Raw genomic sequence first — 25,583 nt, forward strand, 5'->3', positions numbered from 1 at the left:
GAACATCTTCTAAATTGCACTTTATAAATGTTAGTGCTCATTTATTTATCAATGTATTCATATTCCTTTATTTCCATGGTATATTTACACAAATTTCTTTATTTCTATGTTGCCACTCCCTATATGACTGCATACTATGCACATAAGCTGATGTATGCTATCCATATAACAACCTGTATTCCCCCAGAAATAATCTATTCCATACTAGATTAAACATGGTATGATATATGGATGTATTAGTGTAAAGGAAGGGAGTAGGGAACAGATTATGGCAAAACAAAAATATCAGCAGGTGGGTGATTGCATGCGTCTAATGCTTCTGACAGCTCCAGAGACTTGGTTTCTCATTGAGACAGCTTTGAAGTTACCACACCAACCCATCCCTTTTTCTACAATTGCATATAATGACAGAAGTCATGTTGGTTTTTAACCACATGTAAATGGTTGGTTACATGTCCTGCTATCCAGTGTCGTAAATACTGGGGTCGGTGGAGGGAGATGGTTTTTGGGCCCACAGTGTGGTTGGCCCACAGTGACTGGGCCCCCTACAGTTCCAGTTGGGTTCTTTCCATCAAGGCTTATGATATGCATCTATAATTTGTGAATGGATTCTTTAATTTAATAATGTCTCTCACAAGCCTGCCTAAACATACGTTGCTTTACACACCCTGGCATTCATTTATGCCCCTCTTAATCATAATGTGTCTGATCAATGAACAAACTGACAAATGGTTCTTAAACTTTCAAACATGACATATTCATTATTTATAGTTCAAAATTCCCAAAACATGAAAGTAACTACATTAAAATTTATCAAAACATATAAAAATATGTATTTTATCAAAAACATGTATGCTGCATAGAAATTGTTCTTGGAAAATGTATTATTTGTCCACTAGCGAATTAGCTAAATATGGCATATATTTATTGCAAAATAGGTCCTCCTCTCACATTTAGGTTAACATTAGAAGAGGCTTTGACTTTTTATGTATTATGTGGTGTACTGGTAGTAGCTGTGAAGATGCTAAATAAGCGCAAAATCAGAGCTCAACAGAGAAAAGAAATTAATTAATGAAACAAATTTCATTTAATAATACCTACTTCAGAAGACAGAAGAATTTTAAAGGTTTGGCTGTTCTGTCCATTGAAAATGACAGAAAAAGAATTTGGACTTGGAGTTAATCATAAAAGATTTTGTTGAGTCCAAAGCACATCGCCCAAACTTCACTGAGCTTCACCTTAAAAGCATAGACTTAATTGAGACATAAACAAGCATTTTTTATTCATCATATATATTATTAAAAAATGCATATTTTGGGGGCCCATGAACATTTTTTGCACCAGGGCCCAGAAGATCCTAATTATGCCACTGCTCTTATCTTATCTATATCAGTAAGGGATATATGACTAAATCATTAGTAACAAGGCAATAAAATGTGAATACATATTGAATGGAAGAGTGGGAGGACAGGCGATTATGTCTAAAATTTCCCATGTTTGATGACCCTGTGGAATGAATTTCCTTGGGAGCATCTTTTAAGCATCCACATTATTCTTACACATGACCTCATATGTCATTTTCAGTTGGAAAACCTATCACTCCAGAACCATCTGTTAAAATAAGCTCAACTATCTATGCATGTTGCAAAATCCATGCAATTTTACTGGGAACAAAACCACGTCTATATGCAATATGCAAGTAGTCTACTACTTAATGCTTACTGCAGTCGCATGGCCCATTGCAAAATTTACTTTTGCAGTGGATATTTGAGTAAGGCTAGATGTGCTACACATGAATATTGCAAGGGTTAATTAAGATGTGTAATGCTAAAATGCTACTCCACACATAACTATAGGCATGCTTACCCCTTGATAAGACTATCATATTAATTCTATTTTATGTTGACTGGGAGCAGTACATGCATTTTAATTGGTTCCTCCCACTGTGTGATTTTTGCCTTTAGGAAAATGACTCCAAGATGTTTCAAACAGCTGGAAGACTGCTACTGATTGGGAAAGATGGGGATCATATGCATTGGATCAGCCAACGTACAGAAAACTAATCAGGGCTGTGTAGTGAGGAGACAACGAGGAAGCAGGAAGGCAGAGGGAAGGAAGGAACGCTTCATTTATGGGATTACGAGATTAAAGTTGTGATTCCTCACCAAGCCAGTAAATAAAGCCAAACAGAAGGCAAATGGACTCAGTGTTCTTTAGAAAAAGGTTGACTCGAGGTAAAGCTGGACATTCTAAAGGTAAATAAATAACCCACCATTGTTGTTCCGCTGTTAATAATTCTGTTCTGTGTGGGTAAAATGCTAAACTACAGTATCACATGACTAAATTAATCACACTGATGACAGGAAATCTGAGTCAGAATTAATACATGAACTTTAAAAAGCCTAAATATTTCCTTTGGTTTTTGTTTTTTTCTGGGGACAGGTTCTTCCACATTTAGTTTTGATCCAAAAGAGGTGCTTCCATTGCTGCTTCCCTAGATTCCTGCCTCTGTGTGGAATACGGTATATTCCTTGGATCTGGATTTCCAGCTCAATGCCTTCATTATTTCCATACAAAATTTCTAATTGATCCTTGATCCTTAATTCCACATATTTATAAAGCAGTCAGTTATTAATCCTTATGAAGGTTTTACTTGAATGAATGTTAATCAGGTCCACATGTTGGAGAACCCCTGGGAAACTGGAAATCAGTCATCAGTCAGAGAGAGCCCATCAGGAAAGAACAAGTAATATTTCATGAATGGGTTTATGGCATCCTGGAGCTTGTTTGTTTAATATTCCAAAAAATTTAAATCTGTTTAATATTAACTATGACCAGCTATTCTATCTATCCTCTATAAAAGATATTAGGTTATATGTTGCTGTATGAAGGAATAATATTTTTCATCCAGACTTACTTTTATGGACCACTCAATTTGTGATCTGTAAGAATTAAGGAAACCTTTTTGCTTATTTTATGCATGAAAAACAACATTAAAAAACATTGTGTATCTGTAGTCATACTTTGAGCTTGGTAAAGTCATCTATGCTAAATGTTCCTTCCACAGATCGCGATAGATGGTCAGTGCACCACCAAGCACTGTTGATACATCCACTTGTGTCAATTTTAGTTTGATTGGTATTGGTCAGATGGCTTTCCAGATTCTGTATTTGTGATCAAAGAGCCAAACATTCTCCTTTGTTCTGTGCAGATAAAAATGCTTTTATAAACGCTGGACCCATTTCATCTGACAAATGGAGAAACTACAAATACATTAAATATATTAGAAATGTTTACCTAAAAATATTGGAATCCTTCTTTACACACAGGTTATCTTTGAAAATGACATGCATTGTTTAATTGCTAATATTCTCTCATTGAGCCGACTGGCAGTATAGAGCAAAATAATCAGAGCTATCGTTACAATTGAAGTTTAATCCTACAATGGGTAATCCAGTCCCTGTGAAAGTAAGGGCTTCTATTTTTCATTTAGCAACACAGCCACCATGACCACTGAGCTTCAAAATGTACCCTAACGCTACCTTTGAACTGCCTGTTTAACTGCAATAATGGGAAATATCACCTGGCAGAACAACACAATGGGATGAAACCTACAAACCTACAAACAAACAATAACATCAAAAGGCTGATGAAATATCATATAACCTCCAAATGTAATCCTGAATAACATTTTCCTGGATACCTTGATTCTGATTTGCTTGAATTAAAAGAGACTGACAGTTCATATTAGTAAGAGGGATCATGGAGGGGCTGTGATTTATCTAATAAAGATTTCTTGAGGAAGTTGTGCTGTAAGCTTGGTGAGCTGTGGTGCACAAGAGAGATTTTTGAGGACAAACATGGTGCATCAAATCACACATGGCACCACTGACATCCAGACAGTCATGAGATGACAAAGATGAAGAGGCTGACAGGAGTGGTGTAACTGAAGCAAGAGCACATGGTCAACAGGCCTAAGGGGGAGCAGAGCAGCACAAGCCTCATTTAAAACAAAGAACAGACCTACAGGCAGACCAGAAACTAACAAAATACTCTGAGCAAAGTAACATTAGGCCTAAGTTTGTTTCAGAGAAGACATTCGAATGTATGTATTGTTCCAGGCATGTCTGCTCATGCCAATAGTAGTTATCAAACTGATAATGGGAAGAAGATGTGGCACAAATCCGATGGCAGTTGTGAAATGCTTTTAAGTGGTTCACAAATCCAATGGAAGTTGGATCAAGCCTCATGGGTTGAATAAGACTTTGGGATGAAAATGTGTGTTAAGCAAAAACAGATAAAGCCAGAAGTGCAACAAGACCTTAAAAGCCTCAATGTTGCACATATAGTTAATATGCAACTAAAATCAGGGATCTGTGTTTGAACTGCATGTAAATCAGTGGATAACCAAAGATAGCACAGTGACTACCCGTGTCTTAAAGCTCTCACTGCCAGATGATATGGATAAATGAGTCTCTTAGACTCTAGCTTTATTCCTAAACCCGAAGGCTTCAAATGTTGGATAATCAATAGCACTGCCCTCATGTGGCCACCTTTCAAGAGACTGCACCTATAGTCTAATCTGTAGTCTATATTCTTACCAGTTAAATGTTTGGAGGTTAGATGAGTGCTGGATGGACCGATACATAAACCTTTTTACAACATGATGTTCGGTACTGTTCAATGGACTTGTGTACATACTATCCCATACACTGTTGCCATCAAATTGCTTGTAAGGGACCTGACCCAGACTTTTGTAAAGCAGCTTTGTGATAAGGTATATTTAACTATATAAATACAAATAATTTAAAATAAATTAAGAAGTTGCCTTCAGATACATTTATACAGAATCATAATTTATAACTGTTGTGGAATCTTGTGTTAGTGTACCTATCCAGTCAAATCCAAGCACCGATTCATGTGCAATGATTGCTGTAGATGACAGAGCCAAAAAAAATCTGCTTTAATTAAATATACAAATTGTAACTTAAAATTTTTTTTACAGAGACCGCAAAGTAAACTATTGTGATTTGTAACCTTTTTTTGTTACAAAAAATATATAGTGACAGTTTACAATGCATTATTGTGAATCAAACAAAACTTGATACAAGTGTCAATTGTTGATGAAACCAAGCTTGTCAACTTTAAAAGTCATTGTGACAACGCCGTCAATACCAGCTTGAAGCTCGTCGTGTTCCTGGACAGCTGAGACTCCTTTGGGTGTCCCAGTGATTATAAGGTCCCCTTCCTCTAATGAGATGATCCCACTGATGTAGTTGATAAGGTATGGAATAGAGAAAATCATCTGCGATGTGTTGCCATGCTGCCGCAGAACATCGTTCACCTTTAGCCATAGCGAGACATCCCCTGGGTCCGGTATTTTATCTTTTGGAATAAAGTCGCTTACGGGACAAGAGGTATTGAATGCTTTAGCAAGAGTCCAGGGTAGACCTTTGGACTTGCATTCATCCTGAATGTCGCGCGCAGTCATATCCAAGCACAGGACGTACCCAGCAACGTGTTCCATAGCTGAGGTTTGCGGAATCGCCGTACCGCCTTTCCCAATAACAACCCCTAGTTCAACTTCATGGTGAAGATTGTGTGAGTAGTGCGGCACCAAGATCGGAGAGCCCTCTTTCACATACGCAGACGGAGGTTTAAGAAACAACACGGGTTCAGTTGGGATTGCATTTTTCAGCTCTTTAGCATGGTCTGCGTAATTTCTTCCTACGCAGATTATCTTTCTTCCCCATTCCCAAAAACGCGCTATATTTCTCGTAGCCATTCTGAATAACTAGGAGGAAGGAAAAAAATATTTCAACAGGTTAACGACCTTTATGCAAAGTTGGCCCGACAAACTACGGAAAGCGATGAGTGACAAAAAGTCATCTTAATTAGAAACAAAATACAAGCTCAAATCGTCTTGCTGTTTGTGGCAATTCTATTTTATGTATGCGTTATTAATTAATGTTTTGTCTAATATGGGGGATTTGGAAGACATTTATTTTGAATTACGGCTATTGATTTAAAACCTAACATGAAACGACGAAATATGAAATGACCGCAGTGAATACACGCGGCACTCCCCCGAATCTGATTGGTTAAACTGGGGGTCAAAGTTAAAAATGGGCTGGTCTGTACTGCAAACCAAACTTTCTACTTCCTCTGTATTTTGTTGCAACATTGCAGACGTCAGTAGTGTTGCTATGTTATTCAGGTCACTGGTTGCGAGTGCCTACACTCTTGGTGTACTTGGAGCTGCAACCAATAAATTCGGTATGTCTTTTTGAGACACGTATTAAGTCTATTACTTCTACAGGGAAAGCCCCAATAATTGTGCTATTTTCATTGGTCAACGCTGACATGGCCTCTTTTAGCGTATTTAGCCAATGTTTTTGTCGAGCAGAATAGAGTCGCACCAGACAAAAAGGCACCAGAGTTTACGTTCATAAGTGTCATCAGTCAAGGAGCCTTACCTAGTGGTAATGTAAGCTATCTGCCTTTTCAGTGAGTAAACTTGGACTAAACAGCACCAGAGGGGGTCTTTATCAACTGTTGTATTGCGTCAGATTTCAAGTTTGCTTTGAGTGATAAAAAAATATTCAGGTGTCAAAGCGACAGAATACTTTCTCATTTATTAATACACATTATAATAATTAGTTACGCTGTACAGTCGACGAGCTGTTCTTCTGTACGATCATAAACACATCGCCGACCTACTTTCAAAATAGGATTGCTCAGTAACCAAAAACATGTCGTCAATTAGGCGACTAATTTATCACGTTCCGAGCTTTGGTGCCTGGTCTACAAACACACAGTAGAGGGTGCCATTTTGCACGCTAGTTCATACTACACTGAACACGCGAGACAATAATGCCGTAGTATCTCAGGAGTATATTTACGGCAGTGTTTTGTATAAAGATAACATGTACACACTTTAAATAGCATGTTTCTTGTGTTTTATCGTTAAGCCCCCATTCAGGTCCACACAGCCTTGTTCGGTTCAGCTATTAGGAAGTCATCCCTTGTTGAGCAGACAGACATGAAGATAGAGCTATTGCCTGCTCTCACTGATAACTACATGTACCTTCTCATTGACGAGGACACAAGGGAAGCTGCCATTGTTGACCCAGTTGAACCTGGGAAGGTAAAAGGGTTTCACATTTTCTGCAGTATAAATATTTCATTGTCCATATTGATGTGTCATTGCTTTTTATGTTTAGGTTGTAGAGGCAGTTAAGAAGCATGGTGTGAAGCTCAAAACTGTCTTAACAACACATCATCACTGGTAAGACAGGCCTAAATTTTGAAAATTTAATCAGATGACATTTTCTGCATATCATTGTGAACTATGGCACAGTGCAATACCACCATGAATCTGAGTCCAATGAGAGATTGTGGTTATTTGGTCTCTTTTGCTTTGCTGACAGGGACCATGCTGGTGGCAATGAGAAGCTGGTGAAGCTGATTCCAGGCCTGACCGTATATGGAGGTGATGACAGAGTAGGAGCCCTGACTCAAAAAGTGACACACTACAACACCTTCAAAGTATGTCCTCTAAACATATTTTTGGTTGTTGTAAATCAGATGGTGTACTATGTTTTATACAGTGATATTGCAGAAACAAATGGCAATGCATATTTGTTTAATGGGATTTTAACATTGTACTTCAGCATCATCTAAAACTACAATATGTCACACATTTACATTAAGAACAATAACTGTTTACCTGCAACCCATTTAGGTTGGAACACTTAATGTGAAGTGCTTGTTTACACCATGTCACACCAAGGGACACATCTGCTACTTTGTGACAAAAGAAAATAGTTCTGAACCCCCAGCAGTATTCACAGGTAAAATAGTCATAGAAAGGACAATTTGACATGCTTGAACTTCTAAGTATAGTAATGGCAAAATATATTTAACAATCATTTGTAAGAACCTTATAATTATAAATAGCAAAGTATATACTGGGCCTTATGTAACATTTAAAATAAATGTAATTAAAATACCTTGGTCACTGCCTCATCTTAAAAGTAATAATTTGCTATATGCAGTTACATTCACATTGTAGCTTTGTCTTCCTACCCATGTGTAGGTGACACCCTGTTTGTCGCAGGCTGTGGGAAATTCTTCGAGGGTACCGCTGATGAGATGTACAAAGCTCTGATTGACATTCTAGGGCGACTTCCTCCAGACACAGTATCTGATTTGTGATGTCTATATACACTGGGAAACCAATGTGGCATAATTATCAGATATTCCATATTTTCAGGAAACACCTTATTTTTCACATTCTTTATTTCTGCTCATGAATACACCAATTGGTTATCAAAGGTCACACACAATGAACTGTGTAGAGTTACATGGTCTTTTTGTGTTTCAGCATGTATACTGTGGTCATGAGTACACTATCAACAATCTGAAATTTGCTCGCCATGTGGAACCAGATAATGAGGCCATCAGGAAAAAACTGGCATGGGCTAAGGTACACAATCATGCTGCTTTTTTATGAATGAAATGTACTATGTATCTAACATCTTATTTAATTACATAGGACAGATATGATAATGGGGTGCCCACCATTCCTTCAACTATAGCTGATGAGTTCACATTCAACCCGTTCATGAGAGTCAGGTATAAAACCACAAATTCACTAGTGTTTACCCTGACTGCTCTTGCTCATCTGCAATAACTACAGTTATATTTCAGCATGAGACACTGCATCAGTATGTTCAGGATTTGCACAGAATGTGTACTTATTTCTGCTGCAGAGAGAAGTCAGTACAGGGGCATGCTGGAACAAGTGACCCCATAGACACCATGAGGAGCATCCGTAAAGAAAAAGACAACTTTAAAGTGCCCAAAGACTGAGTAGAGCTTGCACTTCTTTCACAATATCATTTACTGCAATGCATCCTAGTGCACTTACTTAATACTTTTACTAACAGCTTATTGTATGCAGTGAGCACACAAAGAATAGGGAACTTCCATGGCACTGCATTTAAGTGTTTTTATTTCTCTAATGCACCTGATTACACTTGTCCACTAATAATTAGTTATCAAGCCCTTAATGACCTGAGTTGAATGTATTGGAGTAGGGGAAACGTGAAACTCTCCAGTGCACTAACCATTAAACATTGGTGTTTGATTTGGATTAGTATTTATATGCTAGACAATATGTTTTCAAATAAGGATTGAAAGCAGTGTTAGCTTGATGGAGACATTACATGTCGTTTCTAATTTCAAGGTACTAATAACTGACACCTGTAAAATCTGTAAATGGGCCGCGAACATAGGTGATCGTGTTCAGTATGGAACGCTTAAAAAGAATTGTACATTGTTTTCAGCTGAGAGTGGTGTATGCAGCTGTGGCACATGTAAGATGAATATATGTACAGATATTTTAAAATCAGAACCCTATCAGAGGATTGGTTGATAGCCATATTTATGTTGTAATTTTGAAAGCAGTCATTCTTAATTACTAAACTTGTCTTAATGTGCAATGTTTTATTTTGTAAACTGAATAGAAATATTTTTAAAATACCAGTGTTATGGTCCATGTAGTGTAGTAGAAAAAATGAGACACTGTCACTTAGTGTTCTGAAATGGATATATCATATATTACAACAATTCCAGAGTACTGCTTTTGATTTGTCATAGTGTGCCCCCTCTCTCTCTCTCTCTCTCTCTCTCTCTCTCTCTCTCTCTCTCTCTCTCCCCCCTCCCCCATCAGTTTTAAGCATTGCTAATTCAGCACTGAATATTTGTTGGTTGTTATAGTCCAGTAACATTTCCAGCCAATATTGCACTTTCTGTCCTGAGAACTATTAAAGCAATGATTGTACTGCAGTGTCCTCAGTAAAGCATGGGTGAGGGGGCCAAAATAGTTGTTCTTTGTTCATTTTAACCACTAATGTTTCCTTTCGCTTGTAATATGCAGTATTGTGTAAGAATTAGAGACCATCCTGACCTGTGTTTTCTTTTCCTGTAAAATTTTTTCCTTCCATATACATGCTGACTGCCTTGCATTTAATCTAAACAAAAAATACTAGATTTTTTTTTTATACTTGGTGTTAGCAGCTATGCCTGACAAAGGGCTTAATTATTAATTTTCCTGACACTTAAAAAAGAATAAGAAGAAAATGGGCATTTTGACTAGAAATTAAATTAAAGGGTGGTCGTTAACCTTTGCATAATTGCTACTGTGTTGTTCTATTCAAATATTTTTCTTCTGTGACAAGCGACAAATGCCACTGTTACGATTTAATTGAATTGAGTGTGCTAAAACGATTAGCCATGCCTGTAGCGATTTGGTCCTGCGATGTACTAGTTAGACTGGTGTATCAGCAAAAACATTCCCCATTCAAAGTGCATCGTATCCTTGTCAAAGGTGAAAAAAAAACATTTTTGCAGGTTTTAATGTATATCATGCATGTTTGTGTGCCTCGGTTTAGTTTTTAGTTAAATAGGCTACAGCCTGTATCATCATCAAATAGTTAAAGGCTACGGCTAGTTTTGTCGCTCATCAAAAACTTGACTTAAAGTGAATGTTATTTGACCGACTCGAAACATAGCAGTAGTGGATAATTTAATGTCGCGTGCAAATAAAGTAGCGTAGTTATAAACTTGTTAAAAACTATAGACATCCCTACTAACTGCACAACGTCTTTCTCCGTGCCTTGACTACTGCGAGCGTGCAGGGAGCAATGAAGGTGAAGGTTATTTCAATTTTGGAGGACAACTACATGTACCTGGTAATAGACGAACAAAGTAGAGGAGCTATTGCTATAGATCCTGCCGTACCTCAGCGGGTAAGAAATCTATACTAGACGCTGTCAGTTTCGAAAACATGATTTAGGGTTATGACATATATGGCACTTGATTACCAGCTCCTTGAAATAGTCACAAGGGAAGGAGTAACGCTTACGGCAGTGTTAACTACTCACCATCACTGGTATGTGATTTTTATTTCCCCACGTTTGTTGCCTAAACTTGAGCACCACTGTCTGAGTAGCTGCTACCTTGTCTGTAGCTGTTGTGTATTGTGCGCAGGGACCATGCACGAGGGAATGAAGCCTTGCTGAAGGAGCTCCCTGACTTGCGTGTATATGGAGGAGATGACCGCATCGCAGGATTGACCAACAAAGTCACCAACGGCCAAGAGCTTAAGGTATTATCTAGAGTGTCAGTGAATATTTTTCATCATTAATGCAGATGATGACTGCTTCTCTGTCACAGTAGAGTGGAGCTGTTGTTCTACCAAGCATGTCTTGGTAGACGGAACCATTTGCGGGCGGGGGGCGTGAGACCTGGCGAAATTATATTGTCAGTGAATGGGAGCAAGCGACAAAGCCTAGGTACAAGCTACAGTTGCATTAACCAAAATACATAGAACTGGAAATGTAACAGGTTTAAAAAAACAAAACAAAAACAGTAAATATCTGAGCAGTCACGCAGTAATAATTATCGCTACTTTGAAAAACGCAAAAACAAGGATATATAAACGTTAATGTGTTCATTTCATTTTATTGTTCAACCAATTATGCGAAAACAAGTAGTTGTAAGTGTACTCTAAAAATAGAAATGCAACTAACCAGAAATTGTGTATGACAAATTTTTTGAACTTTAAATATGATTTTACAAATATTACTTTGTGAAGGCTTCTCTGCATAGCTGTCCATTTGGTATAGCCCCAGAAGCACCCTCCTTCATAATGAGTAGTTGTAAGATTTCTTGTTCTGGACAAACACCCAGAGCACAGGTTTCAAATCAGCATTTAGTGCTTAATTTGTACTCTACACTATAGGTTTTGTGCAGCTAAAGTTACATAAACAATAATATTTGCTCTGCATGTGGATACCATCTCCCATTCTGAAATACAAGGCAATCCTACTTGGGGTGGGAGACATATAGGTTATTTCCTCTCTCTGTGCCGTCCCTTTCTCTCTTTTATTCTAGTTTAATTCTGTGAATGTGAGGTGTCTGTTCACCCCTTGCCATACCTCTGGACATATGTGCTATTTCATGTGGGAGGATGACTGCACGGATTCCCCGGCTGTGTTCACTGGTTTGTGCCATCATCAGTCATTGATTTTAGAAGTTAATACATTAATGAGTAGGTCTGTTAATAAGTAGGTTCATGTTATAATTATTTGATTCCTGGGAATTTAATTTTTCACGCAACACAGATTTATTGTTAAGTAAAAATGTAACTTGTAGATGAAGAAAAAAAACCAGCCATATTTTGACAGCAGATTTTGAAGACACCTGAAGGACCATGTACTCTGTGTGGTGGTTTCCAGGGGACACGCTGTTTGTGGGGGGTTGTGGGAGATTTTTTGAGGGAACAGCAGAGCAGATGTACCACAACCTGATTGAGGTCCTGGGAACTCTGCCTCATGATACGGTCAGTCACTGCTGATGCATTAAGAAATGAAATCATATGCTCAGAATAGGTATTGTTAAAATTATGTACTCACATGAATTATGCTTTTCAGAAAATATTTTGTGGTCATGAATATACCATAAAGAACCTGAAGTTTGCGTTGTTGGTGGAACCAGAGAACAAGAGAGTAAAGGAAATGCTTAGCTGGGCCAGGGTATGGAAAACCTCTTTCAGTTTTTACAGAAAATATTTCTTTTGGCCCCACTGAAGTATGTGCTTAGCCTGTATTATATGGAAACCAAACAAATGTACTAATCCTGCTAGTACTTTTAAAAGCATCAAATTATTTTAGGTTGTAGTATTTAGTACTTATTATTTACTACTGGGTGTACTTTGTTTTATATAGAATTTCTGTAAAGTTCACGTAGCTAATTTCTTTTTAAGGCTAGAGATGATGACGACAAGCCGACAGTACCATCAACGTTACTGGAGGAATTTGAATACAATCCATTTCTCCGTCTCTCGTGAGTGCATCTTTATGCATGGTGTTAAGCCTCTAAATTTCTGAAACATTTCATGAGTCTCAAATTCATAAACAACTCTGGATGAACAATCTGAAAGAACTCAGTTTTAATAAGTTTGAAGGTACAAAAGATTTATGATTGTTTTTCAAACAATGCAAAATAGTCATACTCTTTGGTGTTCTTCATGAGGAGAGCAATACAAATTCCGTGCTTTTTTCAAATGTATTAAAGCCTGAATTTAGTGAGGAGGGCTTGCATCTGTAATGCTACTGTCTTGTGGACATCCTTATCTCCTGCACAGTGAGGAGGGTGTGCAGAGGTTCACAGGGAAGAAAGATCCAATTGAGGTTCTCCAAGTGCTACGGAAAGAGAAGGACAACTTTAAGAAGCCCAAAGAGAGAGTTCTTCCACATGCCATGCTTGCTCTGGAATGGGGTCTGCTCAGGCCATGAAAACCTATATGGAGCACTGGATTACTGGGATCAAGATATGTAGGACCAGAGAGTATTTAAAATAGTGTTATAGCCAGAGGTGTCTCATCAATCATATGAGGGACAGAAAATGTTAGCATCTAGGCTAACAGGAAATGATGTCATAGTTTTTACTTTTGAAACCTGTATGCATTAACATACTGTGCACTAATAATTGTATCACTAATTTTACAGATTCATTTTTGTGACACCAATTTTTGCACCTTTTCACAGGGAAGAAGGAAGCACTTATTTCAGATATGCCTATTTTATGCTTGTTTACACACTTATTTTTGCACGAGTACTTAAATCAATGACACTGTAAATAGTGTACAAAAAATAAAATCCAGATTTTTTTTAATTTACTGATGCCTGCTTAGGGATCAGTAAACCTTTCTCATGATTTACATATTTCAACTGAAAATGTATAGTTTATTAATCTGCATGGTTTGATGTGCTTTAGGCAATACATCCAGAGTTCAATATGAAAAGGTTTTACTGATAAATGTTTATTTCCTCCAAAACAAAACAAAAAAAAACCCAGAAATAATTATATCTATTGTATCTATTATACATTATCTATTCAAAGTTGTAAATGTTTTAAAATAAAAAGTAAATACACATCTCATTTGATCACTTACCTAAAGTATTTAAGCTTTGTCAGACCTAACCACAATAATTTGTACTTTTGCATACATTATATGATAAAAAAAATTAAAATTTATATTATACTAAATCATCATCATCACATTTGCCAAGTGCCAGACCAATGCTGGCTTGTTTTTCCCCACTCTAGACTTTGTTCCTGTGACATGGAGTAGCAGGCAAGGGTTTATTGCACATGGCAGCACCATGGACAAGCTGCCCCTCACCATTTGATGGTGAGGCCACTGGTGCTCTTCTCCACGGCGTGATACTGTGTGTGAAGCAGCTGCTGCGCTTGCTCCTCTCCCATGCCCTCGAGCCAGGAGCGGTAAAGCTCGACCACCCGTGCATCCCCCTCGGGTGCGGACACTCGTTCTGCTCTGTACAGTTCATCAACCTGCTGCAGCAGTTCCTTGTTGGACTGATCTGCGACAGGTTTCAGCTGCCCACCTCCATTAAGGCACCCTGAATGGAAACAAATACATGTTGAGGACAGTCCATAAATGTTTGCATGTTTACTTTTTTTTTAAACTGTCATGTTTAATCATTATTTTGGCTGTACCATCCCACATTGGATTTAATTTGAAACTATGACTAAGAAGCTTTAGTGACGATTTCCTCTGAAACGAGGTACGTCGGTAGTTGGTAAACCAATGAGAAAATCACAGCCCTTTTTACAATCCTCCCATGTAGGGAACCAAACCTTATTGATCAATTGACCAATCACTGACATTGTTTCTTGGCCATTTGTTGTTACTGCATCATTACTTTATTGAAAAGATCGCCAAGAAGTGGTCTAGAGTAGACTGTACACATGACATTTGCCTTTGGAGTACACTGCCGATTTGTTTCTCAACGTGTATGTAATATAAGCGTCAGTTCCAAAACATCAGATAGAAAAATCAGTAAAAAAAAAAAGTAAAACATTAGGAAGTAATGCATCAAAAAGAAAACACACTTAATTGTTAAACAGATGAACATTTTCTAGCATGTGGGGACAGATAATAGCATAAAGAGTAATACATAGCACAAGCATGACCTAATAATCTTGTTTATCACAAGAGGAAGGCCACCAATATGCTTCAAGAACAAAGACCAGATCACACTTTGCTCAAAAGTACATAAAAATGTATATACAATGGATGATGGCAGCTTCTACATTCACAATTTCACATGGTGTTTTTCATTTTCATTATTATATTTAGCAAACCCTAACTCTGGCACCTCCACTTCAGGCCAGGTCCTGGGCAGCTCTGTTGTGTGAGAACTTAGGAAGAAATCACACATCACTCCACTGCTGCATTCCCTTCACTGGCTTCCTGCAGTTGCCTGCAACAGATTTAAAACCTTGATACTTTCATAGAAAGCCAATAACAGGCTACCTGCCTCCTACTTGAAAGCACAGTGTTGCATCACACTGTATCTTGCAAACTTTGTGCCTCAAGTACATCTCATCTTGAGAATTACTGCCCCCCCCATGAGACAAGGAAGACAACCCTCAAAACCTTTCTGCATTAGCACCCAAGTGATGAAATGAACTTCCAATAGCTGAGCAGTGTCCTTTGCTGTCTTTAAATGTAGACTGAAAACCCATATCTACAAAAGGCACTTGATTAAATCACTAATCCTGCACTCAATTGATTACATATATACTTATTGAAAAAATTATCCTGTTACTTGTGTGAATTTTCCTTGTGGATATTTTCTCTGACAGTTGTAGCTTAACGGTATCCTTAGACTCTGACCTAATGTGCTAGCGTAAGGAATACATGGAGACAACAAAGCAACAGAGCATCTGCTAAATGCTATAAATATAAATATAACTAATGTATTGGGTGTTAGGTTTTGGTTGTCACATGTGGTTTGTAGAGATTAATGTATTTACACTTCTATAAAGCCTGGCTAAAAGGGGTCTCAAAAACCTTATGAAGTGGTTTATGGAATCTTAATCTGTTCTCAGGAGTCCTGACACTACATTCACCAACCTCTGTAACATGGCTGAAATTCATATGCATTCTGGATAACAGCGTCTGCCAAATAAATAAAATGTAAATGTAAATTAAATAGTACAGCTTTAAGTGGATGATCCTATTGCTTATTCAACACACATGAAGTGATCATGTATAAATGGCATCAAAGAATTTGTACCACATTTGATGCAATGAGGAAAATGTGGAGACAGATTTTTTTGTTTTGTTTCTGCTTATGAATCAAAAGATACCAACTGTGAAATGGTGGTGTAAACATAAGAGGACTATCAGAGGAACTGGCTCACTTCTCTTTATTGGTGCGAGTGCAGTGTAAGGATTAATTCTGCATACAAGCATGTTCACAACTCAGGTCCAACCATATGTTTGAAAACTAAGTGGATGGCATTTCACCTTGCAGCAGAACAATAACCTGAATTGTACTGAAGCAAATCAGCCAAGTCACTTACCAAACTTGAACCTCACCTAGCATGCCTTTCACATAGTCATAAAAACAGTTAAGTCAATAACAAAATCATGTCCCTGGGTCAAAAACTTCAAGATGTATTCCTGTAGCTCATCTAGTAGAGCAGGTAGAACAATGTGCAAGCAACACAGAGGCATGAATGGTTCAATTTCCAGAGAATATACATACTGTCACTAGAGATGGCACCGATCCGATACCACATCGGAATCAGGTTGATATCAGCAAAAACATCCTGGAATGGATATCAGCAAAAAATCTTTAAGGAAACTGATCCAATACCATCACAAATCCAGCCTGAAAATAGCACAACAGTGCTTGTCAGCAGTGCACTGCACGTAAGAAGAGGTTAGTTTGAGTAGGTCACATGATAACAGCTGGGTGAGTTTGAGCACAGTTTATACAATACTGCAGAATTTAACTGTACCTTTTACTTCCCATTATTGATTAAAAACTGTGTTAGAATGTAAAAATCATTGCACTTGCTTATAGTTATCTGTCATATCCACGCATCACATCTGACATCATGTAAAAATATCGAATTGCAATTGATATCAGCAACATTCAAATGCAAGATATTGAGATCAGATCGGTATATAAAAACTGGTATTGTGCCATCGCAGTCACACTGAAGAGAAAAAAAAAAGTAAGCTGCTCTTGACAAGAACATCTGCCCCTATATGCGTGCAAAGAATTTGCAACCAACTATGAAACATGGTCCAATTACTTGATGTTTCCTGAGCTGGGCAGATTGCATGTATAAAATATGCTGATTCCTACTCTTCTTTAACAGTCAGTATCAAACCATAGAACTGTTGTTGGCTGTATAATTTTTGGTGGAAGATCGCTCGCAGTGACACCAAATCTTGAGAAATGTCCAGCAACTATGCTGTGCCTAATACACTCATAGTAGCAAAGGATCACCTACCAGGCCACTACCATGTCAGTGTGACTGGTGTACTGAGAATAGTACACCACCAAAATAATATCTAGCGGTGGTCCTGAACAACAGTAGAGGTTGGTAGGCAAACTGTGCATTGCAAAATATGGACATGATCTGCAATGATACACCTATAAAAAGGCACTGATAAGATAGGCTTACCTAATAAACTGGGTGTTGAGAGTACAATTTATAAGGTAATGCACCCTACAACTAATGCAATACCAGTTTTAGCATTTCCACCTCAGGGCAGATCATGGATGGTCATGTCGTCTGACGTAATGCATCAGTTCCGGCTTTTGTTTTCATATGTGGACTGCAGACATAGATGTACTGTATTTACATGTGTAACCTTTGCAAAAATGCATATCAAATAACTCATGCGGTAGTGTTAATCTAATATTACGACTAAACATGTATAAATGGGATTAACTTCTACCAGCATAACAGGATTAGAAAGGTATAAAAAGAAGAGGAACTGCTTATTATTCAAAGCACAAAACTTCAACCTAGAATTGTGGACTCAGATATGCGGGGTGCAAAACGAACAGGCTGTTTAATGGTGTGACTGCATCAGGGATATAAAGGAGTATACAAGCACCATAGTATCTTAACAACTCAAAACCATTCAAATGCCTGAAAACTGAATACGTTACAGAGTTCTTCAGATCAAAAAACAGATGGTTCTTGCCTAGCCAAGTCAATCACCCAACCTCAACCCCACCCAATATACACTCAACATGAGACTGAAGGCAAAAATACCCTTGTAACAAGGAGGAACTGGCAAAGCATCTACCAGGGAAGATAAGAATCTGGAGATGATATCAGGTTTAAAAAAAAAAAAAAAAAAAAAAAAAAAAAAAAAAAACTTCAAGTATTATTATTTCAAGTATTTACTGCAATGGATTTACAAATCAACCACTAAACATTTGACCAATTACTTATGGTTCCTTGGACCATGCTATGACTCCTATTTTTTATTAATAGGTGCTTCTGTTGCTCACCTAGAAGATCATGTGCACATATGTACACACACAGTCATACTAATTAATATATGTAAAAGTGCCTCCAAATGCTGAAAATCTAAATATAAAAAGTTTTGAACCACAGAACCACTTTGGCGACAGACTACCCTCAACACTCAATACCACTGATGTGTAAAATCTCCAGCAACACTGCTGTGCCTGATAAACCCATGCCATGCCAGTTTTATGAACAGTACATACCAAAGTAATACCTGGTCAACAGTGATGCGGTTTGGGCTAGTGTGATTGACAAACTGTAGTAGATGGGTTACAGTCTCTCTATATAAATATATATATAAACTATATATAAATTCATCTATAAATTCACCTAGAAGAAAGGTGCACCTGAAAGTGCCTGGAGAGAGTTCTTTCACATGTAAATAACCCTACATTTAGTTTAAAGTTTAACAAATATTTTAAACCTTTTTTTCCCCCCCCTCACCTGAAGGGCATGCCATAACTTCTACAAAGTGATACAGTGACTTTCCTCTCTTCAGCTTCTGCACAAGGTTCTGAATGTTGCGGAAACCATAAGTAGCAGCAAAACGCAGAAGAACCACACCATCTTTCTCTAAAGTGACTTCTTGGAAGTCCTTGTTCCTGTCACAGAAATTAAAAATAACATTTACAATAAGCACATGAGCCACACAATCACACCAACCTGATGCCTAAAGGATGTCATTAAAGGATGGTGGCAAATATTTGTTACTTACCTGAGTGTCTTATATGTGATTTCCTGCACTTCTACACCAAAGAGCTGTTTGGCAGCATGGGTGTAAACATGATGAAGATAGCCACCTGAACCACTCCCAGCATGACATAGCAACTCTTCATCACACATATTGTTAAACCTTGTGTCACAAACATACACATGTAAGTACAAACATACACAACCAGAAAAATTCACAAACACAGAAAGGGCTTGACTTAATGGATAATTGTGTCTGGTAACATGCAATTACAGTGGGGGAAAACAAATACATAAACATGTTAAACTAAGTTTGTAAAGATGAAAAAACTTACATAGTGTCTAAAGGTGCTGGATTTACATAATTCAGAGATACACCTTCTTCTTCCAACATCTTTAGAACTTCTCCTGCAAATGAAACAAATCCACAACAATACACAAAAACAGACATTCATGCTTAAAGGTAGTTTCACTCCTATGTTAGTGCTCCTCACCTGAAGTAATTACACAGTCCACCTCTCTGGTTTCAGACTCTCTAAGGTAGAAATCTGGTCTGGAAGCTTCCAGTTTCTTGTCATAGCATGGCATCACTGTCACATGGTAGATCTTTTGTGGTTCAAGAGCCTTTGGACCCATAAAATTAAGGTGATCCACTATGAAGTACATTTCTTTATACTGGGAAGTACTACATTTTGGAAGATCAATTATTTTTTCAACCTCCATTCTAAGAATATGAAAATGCATCTGGGTTACCTGCTGCATACTGAAAAATCTCTTGACCAAGGATCCCATCATCTGTTGGGGGGAGCGTGTTGTGCTGATGTAAGGTAAGATGAAATCACCATGAGTCTTCTCGGCATAGCAGATCCAACCTGTTCTCAATACCAAACCATTCTGGTCTTAAATACAGTAATACTTGTGAAGCAGATGGATACAGTTGCTATACAGATAAATCAAGTTGAACGTCAATCCGACGTGTATAATTGAAAAATCTAATTCAAGCACTTCACTGCAGACTCCAAGGACTTTGTGGTTTGTTGAGTTTGTGAGTAAACAAAGAAAATCTAGTTGTGGATTTCCTGCAGTTTTTAAAGAACTGTAAGCTTTCATGTCACAGGCCAGTGTGTCTGACACTACGGCACTTACCAGGACAAGCTGACGCCAGCATGGGCAGGGATTTTTTGTCCTCCTCTTTCCGGGAAAACCTCTCCAAAAACTCTCTCTGGCTCTCTAAGAGACTGAAAGCACGACTGAAGCCAGTGTCAAACACATAATGAACACCTGAAACACACATTATTCCAGCATTAGTGATTTTATGGCAAAATATTTTCCTTGAATGAACACACCCATAAAGAGTATTCAGAAGAACAGTTTCTTCTGAATTGAAAGCTTGAAACTATTTTAATAACAATAACAAAAAATTAAAGGAAAAATGAAAACATCAGCAATGGAAAACCAATGTGCAACTTGGAATCAAAGTGTTGTAAACTCTTGTGTGTTAGCCCTTTGTGCAACCTGGCTGCTCACCCAGGTTTTTGAAGAAGGCAGTGAGCCTCCTGGCAGCGTCGCTGCTGCTAAGACCATAGCGTGCGGCTAGCGATGCCCGCGACTGCGGCGACAGCGACACCACCACCACTTTCTGTTCAATGCTGTCACTCTGCTACATAGCGCAACAGGAACACGTGTTGAGGGTGATAATACACAAACCAGCATGTCTAAAACACATCACTGATTGATGCAATATCTCAATACCACTCTGTCTCTGAAGCAGGAAATCTGCACTCTTTAGTTAGTGATGACTGGTGGTACTTTGATGACTTATGAGATGGCATTACCTTGTTCTGGCGCAGTACTCTGTACAGTTCCTCATGGCTCTGCTGGGAAATCAGGATGCTCTCAGCTGAAGTGATGCAGCCACTGCATGCCAGACAGTCATTCAGTGTAATCCTGGCTTTCTCCAGCTTATGCATCTGGCCATCCTAGAGACAGTGACCGCAGGGACACTATTCTTAGCACTCGGATGTAATAGTCATGCTTTAGTAATCTAAAAACAAAAAAACTCAAACAAGTAGGTAGCTAGATTAGCTCAGTTAAGAAATTCCACACACCTGGTTGACCTGAAAGTAATTGCCATCGTCTTCAATTTGGATTTTTGCAACAGACCTTCCCTGTTTGTTGTCAAGCTTTAATGGCTTCACACATTCCTGGTGAAGACAGAGAATTACTAGAAAAGCAATTGATCTCTGATTAAGGGTTATCAACACAACACCTCTTGCGCATCAACGCAGTAGCAAGTAAATGGGTCAGTTTCACATTCTTAGAAAGTTCGATGAAAAACGCGATACTTGCAAAACAAAATTATATATATATATATATATATATATATATATATATATATATATATATATATATATATATATGGCGTTTACCGTAGTAATAATATACACAATGTATCATTTGTTTGAATAAAGCTAGTTAGCCAACTTATGGTTAGCTAGCTAGCTTAGCTAGTTTGCGGCTAACTTTACATTAATGTTACGATGCATGTCTGATAAAAAAGGATTGGAATTTGTTTTTGAACTAATCACTAGGTTAGTGGAACATGGAGAATAAGTACTGTTGTAGCTTTACCTGTGATGGAGTAATAAAGTCATCCAAATCAGTTAACTGTAAGACACCGCTAAAATTTGACGCCATGTTGAATGACCTCTACCCTCAACCGTAACAACGTGACAAAAACAATGGGTGGATCTCAAAACTCTGCTACCTCCTCGAGTCTTTCGTGAGGATCTCACAACTCCTGTTTCTGCTACCTCCTCGTCCTTCGTGAGGACTTATGTCTTCCGGTTTTATCTGTAGATAAAAGGCGCCCGAGAGAGAGAATCCAAAGTGAATGGGAGTTTTTCACCTCTTGCCCAGGATCTTCCTTTAATTTTGGAAAGTATATGTATCACTCTAAACGTAGAAAATAAAACGTACCTGCATATTTACTTTTTTTCTACAGCAAAAGGGTTTTTGGCAGTAATTCGCTAGCGTTTCTGCTACTACTTGCTGATAGGTTGGTGAATTAACGCCGAAGCAACAGAAATCCTAACAAGTAGTACTTCATTAATTATCTAACATTTAATAACTAACGTAGGGGTAATACTCGCCTACTTACTTAATGTGTCTAGAAATGCAAAAACATGTATAGGCATATCTCAACTTACCTTCCCTAAAGCTATTCCCCAAAGGAAATACTCATAACACATTGTGCCTACACAAGAACAGGATAAACTAGAAAAGAACAGAGAGAGAAATGAGAAGAATGAGATTGAGAGTAACAGACAACACTACTTAATCCCACATATCTTTATACATGAAGGCATCCCTATCCTTGTTAGACATAATCAGAAGCTGAGGATCCAGACACTGAAATAGCCTGGTGTCTGAAAGATGAGTATACAAGATGAAGAAGATGATAAACTCCTGATAACAATCAAGAACAAGATGAATCATGGAAAACGGCTGGGCCATAGCTGTATGTGCACATGCTGTACTGAATTGCATTACTTCATGGGATGCATGCCACATGAGAGCATACACTGTTTTGTTTAAGTCGTTCATCATACCTCCATGTATGAACAAAGATGAAACCTTGCCTGCTAGTGTTGTGTGTAACAGGAACATCTAAGCTACCTTTGAGTAAGCTAATAATGTGTTTTCCGAAAGGAACAACCTTTCCACAGCTGGAATATCAGGTAGATGTGCCTTTCTTTGTGAGAAGAAGGAGCCCACGTTTTTGAAACAGAGGCCAATACAGGAGCAGATGTAGTCATCACACTCAGTATCATAACTTATAAGGAGGAAATGTTGACTTAGGAGGCAAATGTTTCTGCTTATCTGTTTTCCCTTATCAGAGCATGATGTCTTTTTGTTAACCAATCTGTTTGTAACCTACAGCTCATATTTACACAAGGGAATGTGCTTGTCTGCACACCTTGTCTCAAACTGACACACTCAATTTTACAACCTCATGCAGCTCAACAAGTTGACACAGTATGACAATACCTGAAACACAGCAACATCTAGGCTACCCTTGAGTAAGTTAATAGTCTGTTTGGCAAAATGAACAACCTTGTTTTGCAAAAAACCCCCAATCTTTCCACAGCTGGAAGATCAAGTAGATGTGCCTTTCTTTGTGTGAAGAAGGAGCCCATGGTTTTGAAACAACTAAGATAAGAGGCTATTATAGGAGCAGATCCATTTGCACAAATAAAAATTTAGAATCTGAAGATAAAAAATGCCTCCTGACTAATCATTGTCAAATGATGAGTGTCCCATTTTCACACAAAATTAAGTTTGGTTGCAGTCAAGAATGTCATTATCCTATCTTCACATTTGATATACACTGCCTGGCCAAAAAAAGGTCACCACCAGGATTTAACTAAGCAAATAGGTAAGAGCCTCCCATTGGATAATTATTGCATGGGTGATTATGTTTCAGACGGCAACATGTTTCAGCTGGCAACAACTACACACTGAAGTACCTTCTGACTGGACACTGAAGGTCTGCCATACCACATGGTCATGCAGTTTATTAGGATATTTTCAGTGAGACAATTGGTCAGAATCTGAGCAGGTAGCTGGACTTTTTCAGTCTTCTTTGAAAATAGAGTTGCTGTTATGTCTTTGTGACCAGGACAGTAGTGGTGTGGGACGAGTAGAAATCACCAGAGATGTGGACACTCAGGAAATTAAAGCCTGAGCCACTTTGTTTCCATTGATACTGGCACCCCATTGTTAAGAGGCAGAGTGGAAGATATTACATTGTTTAACCTAATGGACTGTGGTCTGTTGGTTAGAAAGTCCAAACTCCAATTGCACAAAGTGGGGTGGGGTAGGGGCTGATTCCAAGGTCACTGAGATTAGCGATCAGCTTGGAGTGAATGTGGTGAATGCCAAACTAAAATCAATGAACAGCAGGCGGGTAAGAGCAGAATGTAGTGTCAAAGAGATGTTGTGTCATTTCAACTTATTCAGGCAGTAAGCAGACTCCGAAATCAGTGTCAGAGATAAGTGGGCTTTGAGATGACATGGTCAAAACACTTCATAATAATGGGAGTGGGTGCAATAGGGTGGCTGTCATTTGAGCTCACTGTTGTGCCATCAAGCACAGCAACTTTATGTGCATCCACTTCTGAGTGCGGCACAGACAGAGGTGGCGAGAGTGAGGGATTGATAATCAGTTTCTGTTCAATTCTGAAGACATTCATGTTTGCACACCATTTACGGAATGCTGAATATGTAGCCTACTGGTTTAAAGTGCAAACTACCGGTTTTACCACTCATATCAGACAACTTGATGAGTGGGTTCTTGTTGCACCTTTTACCACTACATGCACGTGAAACTGTCACAGGTCATGTAGTGGGCATGCACAATGTAAAAGATGGCAGGTTCTAAGGATACATATGAGATATTTCTTTTGCACATGAGTCTTTTGGAAGAGTAAAACAATGATTGAAAAATAAACTGGAACACATCCAAATAGGTAAGGATTGTATTTTCTCATTATTGCGTTTAAGGTAAGAAGCAAGAAGTAAAGCATGAACAAGCTCTCTGTATTCAAACTTTATGTTTGTGTTAACTTCCCGTATGTAAATTCATGAATTACCAGCATATCAAACACAGCATGAGCAAACCTTACGACAATTGCAAGCAGGTGTGGATCTGTTACAGGGCTACACATGGTTAAAACATGTAAATCGAAGAGCATCGCTCAAAGTAAGTAGTCTAAATTCCATTTTACACCAGAAGCGGTGTTACCACGTCTGATTTAAAATGGACTTTAATCCCAAACTCTCAAATGAGCTTTATTCATATTTATGGAAAGTTTAGAAGCGATGGTTATGCTTCGGTAGACTAGTAACAAACAGATTATTAGTTTTAAATCAAGTTAATTTTATTTAAAAAAATATATTTAATTGCGGTCTGTAAAAACGCTCACTACCCTCCTAGTTTACAATTTTTTAAATATCCGATTGGTTTGGAATATCAGCATTTAACATTTAACATTTCACAACTTGGAGTGAATGTGGTGAATGCCAAACTAAAATCAATGAACAGCATTATAACATAGATATTATTATACAACAGGCGGGTAAGAGCAGAATGTAGTGTCAAAGAGATGTTGGGTTATTTCAACTTATTCAGGCAGTAAGCAGCCTCCGAAATCAGTGTCAGAGATAAGTGGGCTTTGAGATGACATGGTCAAAACACTTCATAATAATGGGAGTGGGTGCAATAGGTTGGCTATCATTTGAGCTCACTGTTGTGCCATCAAGCACAGCAACTTTATGTGCATCCACTTCTGAGTGCGGCACAGACAGAGGTGGCGAGAGTGAGGGATTGATAATCAGTTTCTGTTCAATTCTGAAGACATTCATGTTTGCACACCATTTATGGAATGCTG

At 38.2% G+C, this 25,583-nt stretch overlaps 4 protein-coding genes across 5 annotated transcripts; 2 read left to right on the forward strand and 2 right to left on the reverse strand.

Moving 5' to 3' along the window:
• Positions 1-4,948: 4,948 nt before the first annotated feature.
• On the reverse strand, positions 4,949-5,970 carry fahd1 (fumarylacetoacetate hydrolase domain containing 1). Its single transcript, XM_027003372.2, has one exon. It carries the CDS (start codon positions 5,783-5,785, stop codon positions 5,114-5,116), a length of 672 nt encoding a protein of 223 aa, XP_026859173.2. The 5' UTR covers positions 5,786-5,970; the 3' UTR covers positions 4,949-5,113.
• Positions 5,971-6,169: 199 nt separating this feature from the next.
• On the forward strand, positions 6,170-9,889 carry LOC113573220 (hydroxyacylglutathione hydrolase, mitochondrial). The gene is made up of 9 exons (XM_027003347.2): positions 6,170-6,276; positions 6,972-7,147; positions 7,224-7,288; positions 7,431-7,548; positions 7,745-7,853; positions 8,099-8,202; positions 8,387-8,488; positions 8,558-8,637; positions 8,775-9,889. The coding sequence occupies exons 1-9, from the start codon at positions 6,207-6,209 to the stop codon at positions 8,872-8,874; spliced, it is 924 nt and encodes a 307-aa protein (XP_026859148.2). The 5' UTR covers positions 6,170-6,206; the 3' UTR covers positions 8,875-9,889.
• Positions 9,890-10,072: 183 nt separating this feature from the next.
• Positions 10,073-13,778, forward strand: LOC113573221 (hydroxyacylglutathione hydrolase-like protein). The gene is made up of 9 exons (XM_027003348.2): positions 10,073-10,393; positions 10,704-10,814; positions 10,893-10,957; positions 11,056-11,173; positions 11,962-12,070; positions 12,306-12,409; positions 12,501-12,602; positions 12,833-12,912; positions 13,214-13,778. Exons 2-9 carry the CDS (start codon positions 10,710-10,712, stop codon positions 13,362-13,364), a joined length of 834 nt encoding a protein of 277 aa, XP_026859149.1. The 5' UTR covers positions 10,073-10,393; positions 10,704-10,709; the 3' UTR covers positions 13,365-13,778.
• On the reverse strand, positions 13,429-21,851 carry narfl (nuclear prelamin A recognition factor-like). 2 transcript variants are annotated; one of them, XM_027003345.2, is made up of 11 exons: positions 21,763-21,851; positions 21,240-21,335; positions 20,967-21,110; positions 20,659-20,791; positions 20,278-20,412; positions 19,885-20,003; positions 19,626-19,755; positions 19,467-19,539; positions 19,157-19,294; positions 18,886-19,043; positions 13,429-14,492 (listed from the first exon to the last, which is right to left on the reverse strand). In XM_027003345.2, exons 1-11 carry the CDS (start codon positions 21,826-21,828, stop codon positions 14,251-14,253), a joined length of 1,434 nt encoding a protein of 477 aa, XP_026859146.2. In that variant the 5' UTR covers positions 21,829-21,851; the 3' UTR covers positions 13,429-14,250. The 2 variants fall into 2 exon arrangements, with proteins under 2 accessions (XP_026859146.2, XP_026859147.2); XM_027003346.2 differs by lacking the exon at positions 13,429-14,492 and adding an exon at positions 15,252-15,356.
• Between the last annotated feature and the right edge of the window lie 3,732 nt (positions 21,852-25,583).

Source organism: Electrophorus electricus, chromosome 1, assembly GCF_013358815.1.
Source record: "Electrophorus electricus isolate fEleEle1 chromosome 1, fEleEle1.pri, whole genome shotgun sequence".
Classification (NCBI taxonomy): Eukaryota; Metazoa; Chordata; class Actinopteri; order Gymnotiformes; family Gymnotidae; genus Electrophorus; species Electrophorus electricus.